The sequence below is a fragment of the Schistocerca nitens genome, chromosome 9 (assembly GCF_023898315.1).
Source record: "Schistocerca nitens isolate TAMUIC-IGC-003100 chromosome 9, iqSchNite1.1, whole genome shotgun sequence".
Taxonomy (NCBI): Eukaryota; Metazoa; Arthropoda; class Insecta; order Orthoptera; family Acrididae; genus Schistocerca; species Schistocerca nitens.
The window spans coordinates 493595473-493618782 of NC_064622.1; the positions used below are offsets into that span (position 1 = coordinate 493595473).

General features: G+C 45.3%; 1 protein-coding gene across 3 annotated transcripts in view; it reads left to right on the forward strand.

Moving 5' to 3' along the window:
• The window catches only part of LOC126203935 (microspherule protein 1), a 354642-nt gene that overhangs the window by 24900 nt on the left and 306432 nt on the right, over positions 1-23310 (forward strand). For all 3 annotated transcript variants that reach the window (XM_049938332.1, XM_049938331.1, XM_049938333.1), the window contains one exon: positions 14775-15010. In XM_049938332.1, the coding sequence (XP_049794289.1) occupies positions 14775-15010 (236 nt within the window). The remainder of the gene's footprint in view (positions 1-14774; positions 15011-23310) is intronic.

Genomic DNA, 23310 nt, shown 5'->3' on the forward strand with positions numbered 1-23310 from the left:
ATCCCAGAGTTGCAGGCAATGGGCCGCTTTGTCTGGTAAAGATGCCAACGGACTGAAAAGAGAAACCGGAAGTTCATGATCATTAATCAGATGAAACATAGAACTGTACAGGAAAATGTGAAATTGTCTTAGAGCATACATAATAGCATTGGCTTCTTTTTCTATCTGCTAGTAGCTCTATTGTGTCCGATTCAGAGTTCTGTAACCACTGCAATAGGGCGTTCAGAAACGTATTTGCGTATGAGAATGACCCGGAGTCCATACTGGCAGATGTCTGTGTCCAAAACCAGATGTTGGACTGGTTGGAAGGTAACCAGGCTAGGTGATGAGTGTAATTTTGACTTTAATAGGGTAAAAAGATAGATACTGCCTACAGGAAAATTAAAGAGACATTTGGAGAGAAGAGAACCACTTGTATGAATATCAAGAGCTCAGATGGCAACCCAGTTCTAAGCAAAGAAGGGAAGGCAGAAAGGTGGAAGGAGTATATAGAGGGTTTATACAAGGGCAATGTACTTGAGGACAATATTATGGAAATGGAAGAGGATGTAGATGAAGACGAAATGGGAGATAAGATACTGCGTGAAGAGTTTGACAGAGCACTGAAAGACCTGAGTCGAAACAAGGCCCCGGGAGTAGACAACATTCCATTAGAACTACTGATGGCCTTGGGAGAGCCAGTCATGACAAAACTCTACCATCTGGTGAGCAAGATGTATGAGACAGGCGAAATACCCTCAGACTTCAAGAAGAATATAATAATTCCAATCCCAAAGAAAGCAGGTGTTGACAGATGTGAAAATTACCGAACTATCAGTTTAATAAGTCACAGCTGCAAAATACTAACGCGAATTATTTACAGACGAATGGAAAAACTGGTAGAAGCCGACCTCGGGGAAGATCAGTTTGGATTCCGTAGAAATGTTGGAACACGTGAGGCAATACTGACCTTACGACTTATCTTGGAAGAAAGATTAAGAAAAGGCAAACCTACGTTTCTAGCATTTGTAGACTTAGAGAAAGCTTTTGACAACGTTAACTGGAATACTCTCTTTCAAATTCTGAAGGTGGCAGGGGTAAAATACAGGGAGCGAAAGGCTATTTACAATTTGTACAGAAACCAGATGGCAGTTATAAGAGTCGAGGGGCATGAAAGGGAAGCAGTGGTTGGGAAAGGAGTGAGACAGGGTTGTAGCCTCTCCCCGATGTTATTCAATCTGTATATTGAGCAAGCAGTAAAGGAAACAAAAGAAAAATTCGGAGTAGGTATTAAAATTCATGGAGAAGAAGTAAAAACTTTGAGGTTCGCCGATGACATTGTAATTCTGTCAGAGACAGCAAAGGACTTGGAAGAGCAGTTGAACGGAATGGACAGTGTCTTGAAAGGAGGATATAAGATGAACATCAACAAAAGCAAAACAAGGATAATGGAATGTGGTCGAATTAAGTCGGGTGATGCTGAGGGAATTAGATTAGGAAATGAGACACTTAAAGTAGTAAAGGAGTTTTGCTATTTAGGGAGTAAAATAACTGATGATGGTCGAAGTAGAGAGGATATAAAATGTAGACTGGCAATGGCAAGGAAAGCGTTTCTCAAGAAGAGAAATTTGTTAACATCGAGTATAGATTTAGGTGTCAGGAAGTCGTTTCTGAAAGTATTTGTATGGAGTGTAGCCATGTATGGAAGTGAGACATGGACGATAACTAGTTTGGACAAGAAGAGAATAGAAGCTTTCGAAATGTGGTGCTACAGAAGAATGCTGAAGATAAGGTGGGTAGATCACGTAACTAATGAGGAGGTATTGAATAGGATTGGGGAGAAGAGAAGTTTGTGGCACAACTTGACTAGAAGAAGGGATCGGTTGGTAGGACATGTTTTGAGGCATCAAGGGATCACAAATTTAGCATTGGAGGGCAGCGTGGAGGGTAAAAATCGTAGAGGGAGACCAAGAGATGAATACACTAAGCAGATTCAGAAGGATGTAGGTTGCCGTAGGTACTGGGAGATGAAGAAGCTTGCACAGGATAGAGTAGCATGGAGAGCTGCATCAAACCAGTCTCAGGACTGAAGACCACAACAACAACAACAGGGTAAAAAGCATGCTCACAGGCAGATGACCAGTGAAAAGGAACATCTTTGCGCAAGAGAACATGAAGTGGCTGGGACATTGTGGCTGCAGCAGGAATAAATTTACATTAGTATGCAATCTTTTCAAGCAATGCTTGCAACTCTCTGACATTAGTAGGACGCAACAAAGCTGTAATGGCCTCGAGATGATGACATAAAGTTTTGATGTCAGCATGTGAGACTTCAGCACTGGGACACATGATAGATGGCTGAAAAATTATGGTTTGTCCAAGTTACAATTCAAACTGGTAGCCTTTAGCACTGTGAACAACTCACAAAAGTTCGGAAAGTGTTCATCTGTTGAGGAACCTGAGACTACATTATCATCCAGGTAGTTAACACACCCCATCACGGGGGCTGTGAGTTGCTCCGAAAATCATTGGAAAAATGGAGGGACGCTAGCCACACCGAATGGCAGGTGCTGGTATAGTTGTAACACAGAGGGGGTATTCACTGCAAGGATACATTTGAACGCCGTGCTAAGAGTTCGTTCTGATGGGGTTAGGGATAGGTGACAGTAATAGATGGTGAATTTGTAGACTTCTTAAAATTTCCACAGGGCTGAACATTGCCATTAGGTGTGACAACAATTACTAGTGGAATAGTCTATTCACTAGAGGAAACAGATGTGATAACACCCAAAGATGTAAGTCGATCTAGTTTCAATTTGTACAGAAAGCAGATGGCAGTTATAAGAGTTGAGGGACATGAAAGGGAAGCAGAGGTTGGGAAGGGAGTGAGACAGGGTTGTGGCCTCTCCCCGATGCTATTCAATCTGTATATTGAGCAAGCAGTAAAGGAAACAAAAGAAAAGTTCGGAGTAGGTATTAAAATCCATGGAGAAGAAATAAAAACTTTGAGGTTAGCCAATGACATTGTAATTCTGTCAGAGACAACAAAGGACTTGGAAGAGCAGTTTAATGGAATGGACAGTGTTTTGAAAGGAGGGTATAAGATGAACATCAACAAAAGCAAAACAAGGATAATGGAATGTAGTCGAATTAAGTCAGGTGATGCTGAGGGAATTATATTAGGAAATGAGACACTTAAAGTAGTAAAGAAGTTTTGCTATTTGGGGAGCAAAATAACTGATAATGGTCGAAGTAGAGAAGATATAAAATGTAGACTGGCAATGGCAAGGAAAGCGTTTCTGAAGAAGAGAAATTTGTTAACATCGAGTATAGATTTAAGTGTCAGGAAATCGTTTCTGAAAGTATTTGTATGGAGTGTAGCCATGTATGGAAGTGAAACGTGGACGATAAATAGTTTGGACAAGAAGAGAATAGAAGCTTTTGAAATGTGGTGCTACAGAAGAATGCTGAAGGTTAGATGGGTAGATCATATAACTAATGAGGAGGTATTGAATAGAATTGGGGAGAAGAGAAGTTTGTGGCACAACTTGACAAGAAGAAGGGACCGGTTGGTAGGACATGTTCTGAGGCATCAAGGGATCACAAATTTAGTTCTGGAGGGCAGTGTGGAGGGTAAAAATCGTAGAGGGAGACCAAGAGATGAATACACTAAGCAGATTCAGAAGGATGTAGGCTTCAGTAGGTACTGGGAGATGAAGAAGCCTGCACAGGATAGAGTAGCATGGAGAGCTGCATCAAACCAGTCTCAGGACTGAAGACAACAACAACAACAACAACAGTTTCAATTTGATTTGCTCCTGTGAAGTTCTTGGGGTTGGGCAGGCATGAATAAAATGGGGTGTGCCGTCTATTTCATTGAAATTGGTAGGACACCATAAACTTTCTGAAAACAGGGAAGAATATTGTGTCCAGTTGTTGGTACGTAACTTGATCCAATACCAGCCACACTTTGTCAGAAATAGAGAATCCAAAAATTTTGAAGTCATCTAATTCAAATAAGTTTTCAGTGTTGATATCATCCACTACTAGATAGATCAAAGGCCGAAAAACTGCTTTGTACACTATGGAAGTGGAAAACTGTCCCAGTACGGGTATTTGTTGTAAGTCGCGAACTGACAAGAGACAGGACAACACCATGATCGAAGAGCCACATAGCTTTGAAAATTTAGCAAAGTCACTGCTGCACCTGTGTCCATTTGCATTTTTAACATCTTAACCATAACCCATATTTTGATGTAGTTCGTTTGGGGCTACCATTACTTGGAAAACACTGTTTGCATCCATATTAATGTTGGGAAAAGGAGGCTGAAAGTTGCACACAGACACAATATGTTCGTTTCTTTTTTAAAATGGTTGCATGTTTCCCAATGCTGTGGGCACGTGGCCTGCTCATACTGCACAAAACAATGAGGGCACAATAGAAATGGAGTGCATAGTGGCTGTTGTGATGCCTATAGCTGCTGCTGCTGCTTTTGCTGCTGCTGCTTAGCACGGCACTGGCCCATCCAGCTTGGAGACTGCTGTTGCATAGCTATGATGTCTTCTTCACCTAGTGAGTTAACCAGTGGCAGCCGAGGAGGAGAAGCAGCAATGGCACCTACTTCACACCAAGCTTCTGTCTGATTTCCTGCTGCTCTATATATTTCAAAGGACTGGGTAATGTTCAAAACATCTGTGAGAGAGGGATTTTCACATTGTAAAACACGTTGATGAACTTCCCTATCAGGGGCCAGGTGTATTACACCATCACAAACCACTGAATCAGCATATGAGTCCCCGTGAGCTTCGGTGACACACTTTCAGTGATGGCTAAGCCCATGAAGTTCTGCTGCCGAAGCTCTGGACGATTGCTTCAGCTGCTTTTGACAATGCTTGAACTCAATGCCAGCTGCAGCAGCAGCAACATGAATATGTTTGCAATAAGTAGAGAGCAATTGACACATTTCGTCAAAAGAGAGACTGGCAGTTTCCTGAAAAGGAACTAGCTCGCACAAAAGGTGATAAAATGAGGAGAAATCCATGACAGAAAAAAAGCTTTACACATTAGTATCAGTGACTTCAAAGTCTTGAAAATGATGCCCGTGGCATTTTTCGTATGCTTGCCAATCTTCTGCAGAGTCATCATATGGAGGAAGCGGTGGGGGGTGTGTCAGCGGCAGTGAACCCTGCTGCATCGACAGTGCTGCCAAATTGTTTAGTGCCACAGGAAAGAGCCTGCTGCTGTTTAATGAGAGCTCACTGCTGTTCAGTGAGAGGTTTAAGGAATTGTTCCACTGACATATTGGCATAGCAAACTGAAAAACAAAACATGTGGAGCAGAATACCACAATAGTCGCCAAAGAGTAGTGATGTTGTATAAACATATTATCAGAATTTCCACCAAGCAAACATTATTTCACTTCCACGTGAAGGGATACACAAAGACACTGGATGAAGTAGGAATCAGAACAATAACTGTCTTAACCATTAGAGCACAGTCTAACAGGTGAGTGTACAGTCAAGGGATAAACATTAGTCTGCCTGAAGTCCCAGCATGCGGGCTTGTATAGAGTTGTTTTGCATAGGGCTCAGTGCATGCTGTGTCAGCGCGAGGCAACCTCTTTGGGCTGGCTCTGGGGGTGTGAGCTGTTTGATTACGCGTGCTCACTCTGTAGGGTTACAGCAGTTCAAAAGGGTTTTCTTTCTTTCATCCAATGGGAAACAGGATGTAAGTTTTTCTGATTGGTTGTTTGAAGTTTAGTACATCAGCTTTCTTTATTTAATACCTCTCCATTTTGTCACATCATGCAGTAAAATTTAAGGTTGTCTTAATAGTTTGCAAATAGAGTATTAACTGGTTGTAGGCAAATAAACTTATACACTTTTGTGGGCACAGTAAAAAATTTCCTTTAAGCGAATTTCAAAACACATTTATGAATTAATCAGATTACTTCACTTTATGCACTCTGTCACATCAAAGGAAAATGCACAGGTCACTTTTAACAGCAACAGTTGACTACAGCTGACTAAAATACGTATATTATAACAATTTTTACACTCGGGAAACAGCTTCAAATAGTTCTGTCTGCTTGACAAGTATGTTTCAAATACATTTACATGATCAGTCGTGGTACATAGAAGATTCTTCTGCTTCCTCAAACTACTTTTGTTCTGTGAATTTTTTACGTGCTGTCGTGGTTGTCTTCTTTCACAGAGGCCAGCACAACTTTGAGGTGGAGGTCCGCTGCACAGAGAAAACATTAAGAACAGAAAGTGTGGCCAAACACAAAGCACCACCAGTGTCACCCCATCCAGTAATGACACCATCTCTTTTGCTATTCAATTAACGTGCACTTACAGAGAACCCCACACTCGACACATGTGTCCCACCTTCCAAAATAAATTAATTTTCTTTAGCAGTCTGTGATCATCATTGTTATTACATCAAGTTGAACAAATATATTTCAAGGGCGACACAATACATGTAAGTCACAGATCAAGTAAACAAAGTAAGACGTGTGTACACTTAAACAGTCAAATCCAAACTGAGTCCGAGTCTAGAGGCCACTGGCTGGCTGGCCGCTTAGGTGGCACTGCTGCTGCATGGCTGGCAGACAGCGCCACATGTAGAGGATGCGCGTAACTGTGCGGCGGCACTTTGAAAGATCGGCGAGTCACAACACTTTTCCCCCCTTTGAAGTTTTTGCACATGTCTTGATGGAGGTGGCCTGTAGATTGCTGTCCATAGGTGTTGTTTGACTGGCTGTAAAGTCTCGAGGAGGAGGCTTCCCGTACGGACGGAAGTGTCCCTGATGTTAACAGGTCGAAATGACAGGAGACTTGGGGGTCACATCTGCTGGGGCCCCGTGCACCATTCTGCCCGTTGCGGCAAGTCTGGTTGTTATAACAGGAGACATGGGCGATGTGTCCGCGTCCGTAGGAGGAGGAGGCGAGTAGAGTTGTTCCGCCAGATGGTGGTCATCTGGATTCCTGCATGGGCACGTCTCCTGTTGGCGTCAATTCTTGTGCTGGCACCGAGATGATGCTGAGAGGACAGCGTTGTGAGTAATGAGATTCCAGGATCCCCAGCGTTGGGTAGAGCCGAAGGTGGTGTAGCGGCATCTGGAACAGGCGTTGCCGGCACACGAGGCCGAAGCTGGTCCGAATGACACACTGAAACACCCATGTCCGTCTGGATTTCATACAGGCGTTGGCCACGGTGCCGTAAGATGTGGCCAGGACTCCATTTTGGCCGCCTGCCATATCCCTGTACCCATACAAGGTCGCCGGCGGTGAACCGGCCGAGTGAAGGCACCTGCGGCCCTGAGGTGGAAGGCCACAGGAGATGAAGTAGCATGCGGGGCTGTCGGCCATGTAAGAGCTCAGCCGGGCTGTGGTCACCCATGGGGGTGAAACGGTAAGAAGCCAGAAATTGGAGAAGCGCATCATCAGCAGCAGAAGAAGTCAGGAGTTTCCTCATCTGAGCCTTAAATGTGTGGACCAGACGTTCAGCCTCACCGTTTGACTGTGGATGGAACGGAGGGGCCGTGACGTGCATGACGCCGTGATGGGCACAAAAATCCGCAAAATTGGAAGAGGCAAATTGCGGACCATTATCAGTAACAAGAGTAGAGGGAAGGTCTTCCAAAGGGAAAATGCGAGCTATAGCATTTGGGTTGCCTCAGTGGTAGGCAACGTGCAACGGACAATGAAAGGAAAGTTAGAATAGGCGTCAATAACGAGAAGCCAATAAGTACCTAAAAAAGGTCCCGCAAAGTCAGCATGAATACGCTCCCAGGGTTTCTCAGGCGAAGGCCACGGTGACAAAGATGACTTTGGGGCGGCGGCCTGTGATGCATATGGGCCGCAGGCACCGACCATGTGTGCGATTTCAGAGTTGATGCCGGGCCAGTACACATGACGGCGCGCCAGAGATTTTGTGCGAGAGACACCCCAGTGCCCTTGGTGAAGGAGGCGCAATGCCAAAGCACGCAAAGACGCAGGTACCACAACACGCGGCGAAGCATAGTCGGTGGAAAGGAGGATAACACCATCCGTAGCCGTGAGGCGGTAATGCAAAGCGTAGTAGTTCCGCAACGGATCAGAAGTCTTAGCGGACGGACGATCTGGCCAACCCTTCTGAATACAGCGTAAAACCCGGGAGAGGGTAGGATCAGAACGCGTAGCAGCCGCCAGCCAGTTCCCATTGATGGGGAACCCTTCCACGCACTCTGTTGCTCGCGCGCGCCAACGCCACTAGCCCAACGCCATGTCGGGACGCGGAAAGGGAGGCAAAGCCAAGAGCAAGTTAAAAGTCCCGCTCAAGCAGGGCTGGGCTCCAGTTTCTGGTCGGCAGAATCCACCGCCTCCTGCGCAAGGGAAACTACGCCGAGCGCGTCGGCACCGGGGCGCCCGTCTACCTCGCCGCCGTCATGGAGTACCTCGCGGCTGAGGTGCTCGAACTGGCCAGAAACGCGGCCCGCGACAACATGAAGACGCGCATCATCCCGCGCCACCTGCAACTTGCCATCTGCAACGATGAGGAGCTCAACAAGCTCTTGTCGGGTGTCACCATCGCGCAGGGTGGTGTCCTGCCCAACATCCAGGCCGTCCTGCTGCCAAAAATTGTAGTAACGTCAAGTTGAACAAATATATTTCAAGGATGACACAATACATGTAAGTCACAGATCAAGCTAAATAGAATTAAATGTGTTATCTTCCATCAGGACCTAATGCTACAAACTGATGAAGAGCTGTGTACTAATCTGGTGTGGCATGAAGTCCATTTTATTCGCCGCATCCGGAAGGTACTCAAGGGTAATAAAGTGGACAATGGAGCCTTTATCCTAGCCTTCGACGGCAACATTTTACCTGAGGTCTATAGATGGGATCTCAGGCCTTACTTCCCTCCTCCAATGAGATACTGTAAGTACCAAAGGTTCAGTCACATGTCCTCCCGCTGTTCTAATGAGACTGTATGTGGGGTACGTGGATGGATGTCCCATAAGGGCAGCCCTTGTGACAAACCCTCTCAATGTGTCAGTTGTCCGGAACCACACCCTCCTTGTTCATGGCAGTGCTTAGTGTTCAAGCGGGAGAAGAAAATGCAAGGGTATAAAATGGTTGAACGCCAGGCTTACTAAGATGCAAGGAAAAAGTTTGAAAGATTTCATCCAACTAATGTGACCTCCAGTTTTGCAACAGTAGTGTCGTAGTCTGCACCTTACACGATGACAAGGTCTCACGCAACACCTTATGGTCCTCATCATATTCCAGGGTCTGCCCCACAGTTGGGGGAGAGAATGTCAGATCACTCATCCCCTACACCTATAGCACCGGTGGTTCCCACACCATCGGTGTGGCCAGAGATGCCTAGTCGTCCTCTGGCATCAGGGATGAGGACACCGTCTCAATATAAGGACCAGCAGCCACAATCTGCAGGTCGAAGAAAAGTACGGTCCTCTTCTCTCTTGGAAGATAAAATGGGGAAATATATACAGAAATCAAAGTCTCATAAGGATAAGCAGAAAGGTAAGCTACTCTCTGAGGCTTTGGATGTTTTTCTCCCCAGCCCTACAGCGGTTGAGCCTATGCACGCAGACAATGGATCACCAGGTAGACCACGACTTGCTAGCAAAGTAATCGCAGCAGTCTTTTACATTTGCCACTTTCTCAGACCTGACTCCAATGCTCCTTCAATGGAACTGTAATGGCTACTATCGTCATTTGATCGAACTCAGTCGTTGAATGGCTATTTACTCGGTAATTGGCATAGCGCTTCAGGAAACACAGTTTATGGTAACACACCTCCCTGCTCTGAAAAACTACCAGCCCTACTGTACGAACCATGTTAACGTCGAGAGCGCATCCGATGGGGGTCTGTACCCTCATATGCTCTGATATTTTCAGAGGTTGTGCCCGTTATTGTCTCTGTCAGTTCAGATGACGATATGTAATGTTTATCTATCCCCGGATGTGCCTTTCCGTTATTATGAGCTGTTCAACTTAGTGGTACAGCTCTCTGACCCCTTCCTCTTATTGCGGAACTTCAGTGCCCATAATCCTCTGTTGGTCAGCGGAACTATGTCTCACAGCGGCCGAGTACTAGAACACCTTCTCTCAGAATTGGATGTCTGCCTACTCAGCACTAGAGCTGCAACCCATTTCAGTGTGGCCCAGGTTGCAGCCTGAGTATCTTACCCCTGATTCAATGGCGTGTTCATGGCGATCTTTGTGACAGCAACCATTTTCCTATCATTCTCTCCCTCTCCACTCACAGACATCTAGAACATGCCCCGCGTTAGTCGCTTCAGAAAGGTGATCGGCAGGCTTCCTCTTCTGCAGCCGCTTTTGCAGACATTCATGTGACAGATATCGACAAATTGGTACAGTATACTATTGATATTATTAGTAGTGCTACAGCAACAACAATAATACCATACTCCTCCAGCTCACCTGGTGACTGCCGGTGCCATGGTGGTCTGAAGATACAGCCACAGCTGTAAGGGAACACTGCAGAATGCTTCAATGGCACAAGTGCCATCCCTCTATGGATAATTTAATAGAATTCAAGATACTCTGGGAGAAAGCGCAGTTTTTAATGACGAAAAGGAAGCAAGAGTGTTGAGAGCAATATGTTTCAACTATGTGATCCCACACCTCATCATGCCAAGTACAGACTAAAATCTGCAGCATTTGTGGCCATCCACCACCCACGGCAGCTCCTGGCATCCTTGTCAGTTGTAACATCTGCACTGATCCCATGGTACTTTCTGAGTGTTTTGCAGCACACTTCGCTGAAGTGCCTGCTTGCTGTAATTAACACACGGGAACACCTCATTGAGTGCTGCCCGCTGTCTCTCCACCCACATGGCTCTCTGTCATATGATGTCCAGTTTAGCGATTGGGAGCTTCGCAGTGCTTTGGCAGAGTGTTGCGATATGGCCCCTGGATCTGACAAAATCCACAACCAAATGCTCAAACATCTTCGTACCAACAGCACAAAACATATCCTCGTGCCTTTTAATTGCATTTGGTGGAAGAGAGTATCTCCCTCTCAATGGTGGGAAGGTATTGTTATTGCTTCCCTGAAACTGGGAAAGAACTCACATTTTTAACTAACTACCGACCAGTCTCTCTGACGAATGGGCTGTGTAAGCTATTCAAACTGGTGGTCAGCTGCCGTCTTTGTTGGTGCCTTGAAACTGGAGGGCATATTTCACGATTGCAAAGCAGCTTCCATTCCACTACATATCACCTGGTTCGTTTGGAATCCACAGTGTGCAATGCTTTTGCACATCGCCAACATCCGATTGATGTGTTCTTTGACCTACTGAAGGCATATGATACTATCTGGCGACATCACGTCCTATCTGCACTGCATGAGTGGGGTATCCAGGGCAGTTTACCTATATTTATCCAGAATTTCCTATCACTCCAACTTTTTTTCGGGTCAAAATAGATTTGACTCTCAGCATCCAATATTTACAGGAACCCAGAGTCGTTCAAGCATTGGTTCTGAGCATAACACTGTTTGCTATTGCCAGCAGTGGTATTGTAAATGCAGTGGGCCCCACAGTCTGTCTCTCTGTCACTGTATGTGGATTATCCTTACCTGCACTATGCCTCTGCATCACTGTGCACTGCTGAATACCAACTTCATGGGGCTGTCTGGAGAGTCCATGACCGGGTATGAATCACAACTATCAATTTTTTTCCTGCAAAATCACAAGTTATGCATTTTTGTTGACTCTGGGCTGTGCATCCACACCCATAAATTTATCTTGGTGACCATTTACTTGAAGTCATTGAAACTTTCCAATCCTTAAGTATTTTATTTGACCACAAGCTAACTTGGCTACCTCATATCTGCTGGCTCAAGGCAGCTTGCATGAAGAAGCAGAATGCTTCCGTTTTCTTAGTCACTCCTCGTGGAGTGTGGACCGCACAGTTCTGCGATTTTACAAAGTGCTGATTTTATCCTCCTCGGACTATGGATGCATTGTCTATGGGTTGACAGCACCATCTGTGCTGAACCTACTGGACCCTGTTCACCACACTGGCATGTGGTTGGCTATGGGGTCCTTCTGTATGAGCCCTGTTGACAGCCTCCTGGCAGAAGCTAGTGTCCCACCACCATGTTTTAGACGACAGCAGCTTCTGGCAAGTTATGTACTCACAATCTGTCAGATGCCTACCCGCCTGTGTCACTCAACTCTGTTCCACAACCACCAGTTCAGACTATTTGCGCATCGCCCAAAACTGGGATGATCAGCTGGGATCCAACTCGATAATCTACTGAAGGACCGCCTACAGCCCCCGTTAGTCTGTGTTCCTAGAGCTCCCTTTGGACATCCCCCATGAGCTGCTCCATGTCTTGTGATATAGATTGACCTCTTCTGTGGCCCCAAGAAGAATGCTGATCCTACCGATCTCCGACACCTGTTTCTTTCAATCCTCCACACTTATTCTAATTCAGTTACCTCTACAGAGATGGATCAAAAGTAAACAGTAGGGTCAGTTATGTATGCAGGGGGACACGAGAAGCACTCTCTGCCAAGTTCCTGCAGCATATACACTGCAGAGATTGTTGCCATCTCTCAGGCTTTGCGGTACGTCAAATCCCAGGCCACGACAAACTTTCTGATCTGTAGCGATTCCGTGAATTGCTTAAAAGGCATAATCCTGTACTATCCCAAAAATCTTTTGGTCACCAACATCCAGGACCTACTGGATGACCTCCACAGCTCTGGAAAGACAGTGATCTTCATTTGGACACCGAGCCACATAGGCATTCCAGGAAATGAACTCGCCAACCATCTAGTTAAAGACGCAATTACAGGAGATCAATTTGACGTCAGGATACCGGGCACAGACTTAAGATTACAACTTTGATGCAATTTTTTGAGGTTCTGGGAATTGGAATAGCAGGCTACTATGACCCAAAACAAGTTGAGAACGATTAAAGGGTCCACTAAGGTGTGGCATACATCTTTCCAGGCCTCTCTGAAAGATGTCATTGTATTGTGTGGAATATACATCGGCCACACAAGAATCACCCACAAGTTCCTTCTGCGTCAGGAAGATCCTCCTCACTGCAGCTGCGCTATTCTACTGATGATAGTACATGTTATTGTCGAGTGCGTCCTGCTGGCCTATCTGCGGCACACTCTCAACTTGCCTACCTCACTAACTCAGATGCTTGCAGATGACATGACAGTCACTACCAAAGTGTTGCATTTCCTGAGGGTGAGCGTATTTTACTCTTATCTATAAGTGTCCTCCATTTCAATTGTTACAGATTGTTGTGGGGACAATAGCCTCCCCCTATGGCAGGAACCCATCAAGTGACTGCTGGTTGCTTGCTACCCCTCTCACTTTGTTGTGTATTTAGACCCTTTTATGTAAGATGCTGCCTAGGTTATCTCTATTTTCTTTTCCCTATCAAGTTACAACTGCTGTCATGCCATTTTAAAACTCTTTGGCTTGCTTATATAGCTTGAGCAGCCAAGTCAATTTTTTATTTGATTTTATTATTATTTTATTCTATTCTATTTTATTTTATTTTTTTTAAATTATGCTTGTTACCTTTTCACGTGTTTCTCTCATAAGGAGGGGCCGATGACCCTGTAGTTTAGTCCCTTTAAACACATCATCATCATCGCATTTCTGGTAGCTGGAATCTGAGGTTTTTGTTAATTTTGCCTTTTGCATTCTTGTGGAGAAATTTCTATAGGAACTTTCATTCTCTAAAGCATATTTCTTTATATCTAGGCCTAATTAAGATGTGAAATACCAATTTTCATAGATTCACCTTTAAAATTTTTTTTAATATAATGAAATATTTTCTTAATAAATTTGATTCTCTATTTCACTGCCTTAGGACGTTGAATTTCCAAAAATAGTAATGGCCAAATACATATTTTTATTGATTTTGCTTTAAAAATGGTTTCGTAATGAAATATTTTCATAAAACACTTTTTACTCTATTTCACCCCCTGGGTGACTGAATTTCCAAAAATACTGAAACACACAATTTTTTATTTGAATCCAAGAAGTCAGATACCATTTTCATAGATGTTGCTTTAAATATACTTTAGAAGTTCTTTAGTAATGATAAAAAAAACTTTCATCCACTATTTCTTTTCCATAGGGATAAAATTTCCACACACAATGAGACGTGTATTTCTTTATTTCTGAGTAAGAAAGCGAATAACAATTTTCATGTGTCTACTTTCAAAATTGCCTTAATAGTGGCATATTTTCAAAAAATCTTTCACTCCCTATTTCACCCCTTTGACAAAGACCTACAGTATAAGGTAGACACCCTCCCCAAATTTCAAGTTTCTACCCTTGACAGTTTTGGCTGGGCAATGATGGAGTCTTTATGCCAATACAATGGGAGATTCTTCAAAGTTCATAATACACTGAAGTGAGCTTCATGATTACTTTATCCATTTGCCGACTCCATAGTAACTTGTTACCCAGCTGGACGCCAAGAAATCTTACACCTGTTTTTGAGTCAGTGGATGACCATTAATATCTACCTGTGTTGCTAAAAGGTTATAGTTGCAAAGTAGAATGGAATGTAGTAAGTTTTATTTAAAGATAAAAGAGTTACAGGACAACATTGTTTCTGTGCAGGTAGTTTAAAACTAGATATATTAAATGCATATTTCGTGTGTTCAAAAACAATTTGTGTTTTCTTTATTCCCTTGCTCCTAAATTGTCATGAAGTTACAAATCTTATGGTCTATCACTCAGATAAATTCATACTAAAATTTCTTGCATTGCAGAGGCAATGAGTTCTGCTGCGACTACTCCAGCCAGTACTGTCACTCCTTCCTCGACTGTGTCCGTGCCACCCGAAAATCGGCAGAGGCGTACGGGTGGTTCGGCCAGTGGACGCACAGGGGGCTCAGCCGGTAGTCGTCGCAATAAGAGGCCGCGTCATTCCCATTCGGTCGCCACGAAGGATCTCGGTCGTTGGAAGCCTACTGATGATCTTGCTCTGATTACCAATGTTCAGCTGGTAAGCACACTTCTATTTCACATAGAAAACACTTCATTTGTTTGTACAGCTTTGTTTTTCTCTAATTACATTACTAGAAAAGGTACCATCAATTACTTTATAAATTTTTATGAAATCTCTGTTTGTAAAACTATAACTCTTTCAAGAGAAGAGTCATTACTCTTAACCACCAAAGGTAGAATGGGATGGATCTCGAAACTAAAAACATGGATGTCTCTGTAGACTGGTTTAAATTAGTTGGCATCTGATGTTATGACAACTTCTGTCTGCAGGCGGCCGCTACTGCACTGCAATCTCCGTGTCGATGGAAAATTTCCTCAACCCTTGAGTGGATGCACCTGTGTGTAAAGTACACCAATCAGAAAAAAACAATGATTAGTACCATTCCATTGTTTTTTTACAATGGCAAGCCTACACCTATTCCTTCACTTCTGCTTCAGCTAACACAGTGATAAGTTGTTGTCATACATGCAACTGAGAGCATGTTGTACAAAATAAACAGCGAGCTAGGTGAGAACAAATTTACAGACTGTGCCAGAAATGACCCAGATTCCGGCACAATCACACACTGACACAGTTATCTACGAGATAATTAGTAATCAAACGAGTGGTTTTCGTGGATCTGATGCAACTGCTCTGTCTAATACTTCCAGTGGGTTACTAACATGGGCTAACACATTTCACAGTGAGAGTTTATTTTATTATTGTTTAATTAAACAGTGATTTAGCTCATATAATGTAAGTATATTAAACTGGCAGTAAACTGTAAATTTGTTTACACACATTTACCTCAGTAAAGACAGCTATTCTTTACACCCCCCCCTGCGGGTCTGGGGGCTGCAATAGGCCCAAGGTATTCCTGCCTGTTGTAAGAGGCGACTAAAAGGAGTCTCATGTTTCAGCCTTTATGTGGTGGTCCCCTGTAGGGTTTGACCTCCGTTTTTCAAAATTTTCCTGAAGAGCGAGCCAATTGGGGAATGGCGCCTTACATGGTGCATTGTGTTCATCGTGCACTGAGACCTATTGCAGCCTTCGTCCACATGGATCTGCACTTACGCTCATTCTCCAACTGTTGGGCACCCAGGGTGCGTATTTTTTCATCAACTGTGCAGTATCGTTTTCTACGCTGATGATGATAATGGACTTGTTTGCTTGGTGTTGCACCTGATATCCAGCAAAGTAGCCAGTCCATTGCAATGGGGCCGCCATGTACCCTGTTGGTTGTAGCCCCCTGACCACACAGGGATCTCTCTGCTGGTGCCTGCACCATTAACTCCCCACATATGCCGAGGAGTAGGTGACTGTCACCCTGGAGCATCAGTACTCCCAGCAATGGCCATCCTGCCAGATGGCCTTTGCTGCGGCTGGTTGGCGCCCGTGGGAAGGACCCGTTGTTGGAATGGGTGACATCAGGGCGGATGACACTCTATGAAGCGTAGTACATCATCTCTTGCTGGTGGTCAAACACCAGCAGTCTCTTAAGTGTTCACAGGCTCAAATCAATGCAAGGAAGTACAACCCCAAATCATTCCCCTCTTTGGCCACACCACGAGAGAAACGTCAGGCTAAGGATGGCAGCAGCTCTAATTCTCTCCAGTACCTTGTATGTTTGACAGATGGTGCGGAATCTTTCATGATGATGAAGCCTCAGTTTTTTGTTGAGCATTTAGAGGACGAGTTTGGGGAGGTGGAGGGCTTGTCCAAAATGAGATCTGGGTCAGTCTTGATCAAAACAGTGTCCTCTGCCCAGTCACGGGCGTTACTCGCTTGTGACAAGCTGGAGGATGTTTCTGTAACCATCATACCCCATAAGAGCGTAAATGTGGTCCATGGTATCATATTTCACAGGGACTTTCTTTTGCAGTCTGGCGAATAGCTGCTTGCCAATTTAGAGCGGCGATGTGTACATTTTGTTCAGCGTGTCCACCGGGGTCTGAGGAATAATCAGGTTGCCACCAGTACCTTCATCTTGGCCTTCGAGGGTGATACATTAACCGAGAACATCAAGGTGATTGTCTACCGCTGTGATGTAAAGCCCTATATCCCTCCCCCAATGTGGTGCTTTAAATGCTGGAAGTGCAGCCATATGTCTTCCCGCTGGACTTCCAGCGTCACATGCCGAGATTCCTGACACCCATCACATCCCAATACTCCATGTGCCCCGCCTCCCATCTGTGTCAACTGCGGAGAGCACCATTCACATTGCTCGCCTGACTGTAGTATTCTCCAGAAAGAAAGGAAAATCATGGAGTACAAGACCCTGGACTGCCTGACGTAAATTGAGACTAAGAGGAAATTTGAATGCCTACATCCTGTATTTGTGACATCGTCTTACACCGCCGCTACAACAGCTCTAGCCCAATCAGCTGCACCAACCCCAGTCACCTCTCAGAGCCGGAAGACTACACCTGCCCCCAACCACCGGAGATATTAGTCCCCACTTCTGCGCTGGAGAAGCATAAGTCTTCTTCAGCTCCTCTCGCTAGGAAGTTGTCCCTAGGGTCACTCCCTCCCAGGTTTCTGCTAGTGGGAAAGATGACACCCGCCAGTGGCTGAAGAGTCCAAAAACAGCTGGTCGTAGGGCTTCACGCTCGTCCTCAGTCCTGGCGACTGAATCAGTGAAGTTCTCCCAGCCAGGGAAACCCAAGGAGCAGCAAGAGAAATAGAAGGTCCCTAAGAGCAAGGGAATTGTGGTGGCACCCACACCACAACTACCTACAAGCTCTGTATCTGTGGATGAGGTGGAGATTCTGGCATTCGTTGAGGACCTAGATCTCGCCGGACCCTCTGACACAGTGGATAAAGACTGCTCAGCCAATAAGTCAGTGCCAGCAGGTGACCCTGAGGTGTAAACTGCCTAATTGAATGTTCGATGCCTTACCAGTCTCACGATGACGCCATCCTCCTCTGGAATTGTGGCAGTTTTTTCCACTGCCTGGCTGAGCTACGGCAACTGTTAAGTTTACACCTGCTTTCTGCATTACCCTCCAGGAAACCTGATTCCCGGCAATGCAGACGCCTGCCCTCCGCTGCTATAAGGGATATTACAGGAACCGTAGTGACTATAATCAAGTGTCATGTGGACTTTGCATTTATGTCCTCAACCCAGTCTGTAGTGAAACTGTGCCCTTTCACACCTGTCTTGAATCTGTGGTTGTCAGAATAAGGACGACGCAGGAAATAACTGTGTGCAATGTATATCTTCCTCCAGATGGTGCAGTACTGCTGAACATATTAGCTGTACTGATTGATTAACTCCCTAAACCTTTCCTACTTTTGGGAGATTTTAACGCCCATAACCCCTTGTGGGGTGGTGCCATGCTTACTGGCCGAGGCAGAAAAGTCGAAACTTTACTGTCTCAGTTCGACTTTTGCCTCTTAAATACCGGGGCTGCCACACATTTCAGTGTGTCTCATGGTAGTTACTCAGTCATTGATTTATCAATTTGCAGCCCAGGACTTCTGCTATCTGTTCACTGGAGACCACATGACGACCTGTGTGGTAGTGACCACTTCCCCACCTTCCTGTCACTGCCCCAGCATCAGGCACACGGACGCCTATCCAGATGGGCTTTAAACAAGGCAGACTGGGAAGCTTTCACCTCTGGTGTCACCGTTGAATCTCCCCCACACGGAAACTTCATTGTGGTGGTTGAGCAGGTGACTACAACAGTCCTTTCTGCAGCAGAAAATGTGATCCCTCACTCTTTAGGGTGTCCCCCGGCGAAAGGCAGTCCCTTGGTGGTCGCTGGAAGTCGCTGAAGTACTTAAGGAACATCGGTGAGCTCTACAGTGGCATAAGTGGCACGTTTCCCTGGAGCACCTCATAGCCTTTAAATGGCTCCGTGCCCGTGTTTGTCAACTTATCAAACGACAGAAGCAGGAGTGTTTGGAGAGATACGTCTCGACCATTGGGTGTTATACATCATCTTCCCAAGTCTGGGCAAGAATCAAACGTGTTTTCGGCTACCAGACCCCAAACAGGTGATCCCGGTGTGTTAACATAAATGGAGTTTTATCTACCGACACAATAGCGATTGCCGAGAACTTTGCTGAGCACTATGCTCGAGCCTCTGTGTCGGAGGATTACCCCTCACGTTCACTACACGCCACAGTGAAGCCTATAACGCCCCATTTACAGAGTGAAAGCTCCTCAGTGCCCTTGGACATTGCCCCAACACAGCTCCTGGACCAGATCAGATCCACAGTCAGATGATTGAACATCTCTCATCCGACTACAAGCAACATCTCCTCATCTTCTTCAACCGGATCTGGTGTGATGGCGTGTTACCATCACAATGGCAGGAGAGCACCATCATTCCAGTGCTCAAACCTGGTAAAAACCCGCTTGATGTGGATAGCTATCGGCCCATTAGCCTCACCAATACTCTTTGTAGACTGCTGGGACGTTGCGAAAACAGACATAATGTCTGCAGGGATACTGCAATCACTTTTTTATGCAATATTACTTATAATCCACCTTGATTACTAAATATTTATTCACATGACTGGTTTCGGTTCCTCTAGAACCATCTTCAGATCTGAAATGACAATGATACTAATTTACTATTTCACAAATGCAAGCCTATTTCGTCCTATCTGATCAGCATCAAATGTACCAGAACGTACCTGCAAATTTTGGTTACAGGAGTAACCCATTCACACTCGGCAACCTTCACATGCTGCGTCACATTAAATTTGTTGGCAGAATGCACCTCACTTACATTAATTATAAAACTCTTACCGACTGGTGGCATCTGGTACATTTGTTACATTACATATGCACATACTGTATTAAGCAATGTAACAAATGTACCAGACACCACCTAGAGGAACCGAAACCGGTCATGTGAATAAATATTTTGCAATCAAGACGGATTATAAGTAACACTGCTGGAACATATGATGTGTCAGCAGTTGGGTTGGGTCGGGTCCTGGAGTCACGTGGCTTACTGGCTCCATGTCTGTGTGGCTTCCGCCAGGGTCGCTCTGCCACTGATAATCTTATGTCCCTCGAGTCTGCCATCTGAACAGCCTTTTCCAGATGCCAACACTTGGTTGCCATCTTTTTTGATTTACAAAAGTGTATGACACGACCTGATGACTTCATATCCTTGCCACTTTATATGAGTGGGCTCTCAGAGGCCCCCTCCCATTTTTTTTTATCCAAAATTTCCTGTTGCTTCATACTTTCTGTGTCCAACATAGTGACTCCCATAGTTCCCCCCATATCCAGGAGAATGGCGTCCCGCAGGGCCCTGTATTGAGTGTATCTCTATTTTTAGTAGGTATTAATGGTCTAGCAGCAGCTGTAGGGCCGTCCATCTCACTTTCTCTGTATGCAGACAACTTCTGCATTTTGTGCTACTCCACCAGTACTGGTGTTGATGAGCGGCGTGTACAGGGAGCCATCCACAAGTTGCAGTCATGGGCTCTAGCCCACGGTTTCTAGTTTTTGGCTGCAAAGTCGTACCATTCATCCAAAACCAGAACTTTACCTTAATGATGATCCACTCACTGTAGTGCAAACATCTCTATTTTTTAGGAGTGGTTTTCGATGCCGGATTGACATGGCTTCCTCAGCTTCGTCAGCTTAAGTGGAAGTGATGGCAGCACCTTAATGCCTTCTGCTGATTGAGCAACACCACCTGGGGTGCAGATTGCTGTATGCTAGTGCAGCCCTTGTTCAATCCCGCCTTGACTATGGGAGTCTGGTCTACGGTTCGACGGCGCCCTGAGCATTGTGTTTACTCAACCCAGTACACCTCTGTGGCGTTTGCCTAGTGACAGGAGCTTGTATTACAAGTCTGGTTACCAGCATCCTGGTGGAGGCCGGAGTCCCTTCATTGCAGGTTAGGCATGCACAACTGCTCGCCAGTTATGTTGCACACATTCGTAGTTCTCCTGCGCATCCAAATTACCGTCTCCTTTTCCTGCCCACGGCGGTTCACCTCCCGCATTGGCGTCCCAGGTCAGGGCTTCCAATTGCAGTTCGTGTCCGCTCCCTTCTTTCCGAACTGGAGTCCTTGTGTTTACCACCTATTTTTGAGGTCCAGTCACGTACATCTCCGTGGTGTACATCTAGGCCGTGGCTTCACCTTGACCTTTCACACGGCCCTAAGGACTCGGTTAACCCCATGCTCTCCGCTGTCACTTCCTCTCGATTCCCAATATGTACTGAGGCTATGAAGTGGATTACACTTCCATGAAGGACGTATTTAACAGCATTCCTTGCCCGATGGCTGCAGTGTTTTCACTGCTGAGTTGGTGGCTATATCTCGTGCTCTTGAGCACATCTGTTCATGCCCTGGTGAGAGGTTTCTTCTGTGTACTGACTCCTCGAGCAGCCTACAAGCTATCGACCATTGCTACTCTCGTCATCCTTCGGTAGCGGCCATCCAGGAGTCCATCTATGCCCTGTAACGGTCCAAGCGTGTTTGTCTGGGCCCCAGGTCGTGTCGGAATCCCAGGCGACGAACTTGCCGACAACCTGGCGAAACAGGCTACGCGGAAACCTCTAATGGAGATCGGCTTCTCTGAAACTGACCTGCATTCACGCCATTAAGGAGACTACGAATGTGTGGCAGACCTCCATGCGGGCCTCTCGCAGGGACTCTGTAGTTCTGTCGGCCCCACATTGGCCACGCTTGGGTGACACTTGGCTACCTCCTGCGCCGTGATGACCCACCTCAGTGTCGGTGTGTCACCCTGCTGACAGTGGCCCATATCTTGGTGAGCTGTCCTTCTTTGGCTCACCTGTAACAGACTCTTGCATTACCAGACTCATTGCCATTAATTTTAGCTGACAACACCTCACATTTTATATGTGCAGTGGGTTATATCATTCTATAAAAGTTTTCGTAATGTCCTTTGTCCGTGAATTCTCCACTGTAATGCTTTTAGGCTGGATGTTTTAATGTATTGCAGAGTGGCTGGCTTTTCCTTTTTATTCTTGTGGTCTTCCAGCCACTGTCATCTGCTCTTTTGTTCTTATCCCTTCTACCTGAATCGTGCTTCTCTCTGTGATTTTGTTTTCCTGTTTTGTCCATAGTAGTGTCAAGTGTCTTTCTGTCGATCTTCTGGTTCTTTCATTCTCCTGTTATTGTGCTGTACGCCTCCTTTCTTTTCTTCTTTCCCTTGTATAATTATTTTACTGTGAACAAGGGACTGATGACTTCGCAGTTTGTTCCCTTCTCCCCCTCCTTTAAACCAATGTACCAACCAACCAACCTTCTGTTCTTTACATGTGTACAAAGTACACCACGCTTCTGCTCGTGTTATGGATAATGGTGCACTCGCTCAAGGGTTGAAATGTATCGCAAAAGTCATCTGAAAAATAGGTAGTTCACATATGGTATATATATATATTTTTTTAAGTGGAGGGGGGGGGGACACTTCCCTGTTCATGACACAGTTTCAAATTTATCACTTCATATCTCAAAAGCTGTTGAAGTCTCTGAAGTATGCTTTCTGTTGATCATTTACCAAAATAGTGTGCTCAGCAATGGACCTTTTCAAAAATTCATTTTGTGTCGTGTTTGTTATTTATTATCTTCAGAGTTCTTCAGTGTGTTTTGACCATATTTATCTCTTAATTGGTGTAAAGTTGAAATTCTATCTCCTACAAAAATAATGTGGAAAGGAAAGTTGCCACTCACTATATGGCATCTCCTACAAAAATAATGTGGAAAGGAAAGTTGCCACTCACCATATGGCAGAGATGCTGAGTCACAGATAGGCACAACAAAAAGACTGTCACAAGTAAAGAAAGCTTTCGGCCAGTAAGACCTTTGTGAAAAATAAATCACACACACACACACACACACACACACACACACACACACACACACACACACACAAAACCACAGACTCAGATAACTGAAACCACACTGCAAGCAGCAGCACCAGTGCATGATGGGAGTGGCGACTAGGTACTTTGTACAAAAACAGATCTCCCATGCCTTATCTTTCTAGTCTCACACCACCTCCCACAGTCTCACCGTCTGGCCACAGAGGAGCATTCCCCTCATAACTCAGTGCCACCCAGGATGGAGCAACTGAATTACATTCTCCGCCAAGGTTTCGACTACCTCTCGTCGTGCCCTGAAATGAGAAATGTCTTGCCCACTATCCTTCCCACCCTTCCCACAATTGCCCAGCAAACCGACACAATATACTCGTGCATTCTTACACAACCCCTGCTCCCAACCCCTTACCTCTTGGCTCATACCCCTAGTAGACCTAGATGCAAGACCTGTCCCATACATGCTCCCAACACCACCTAATCCAATCCGCTCACA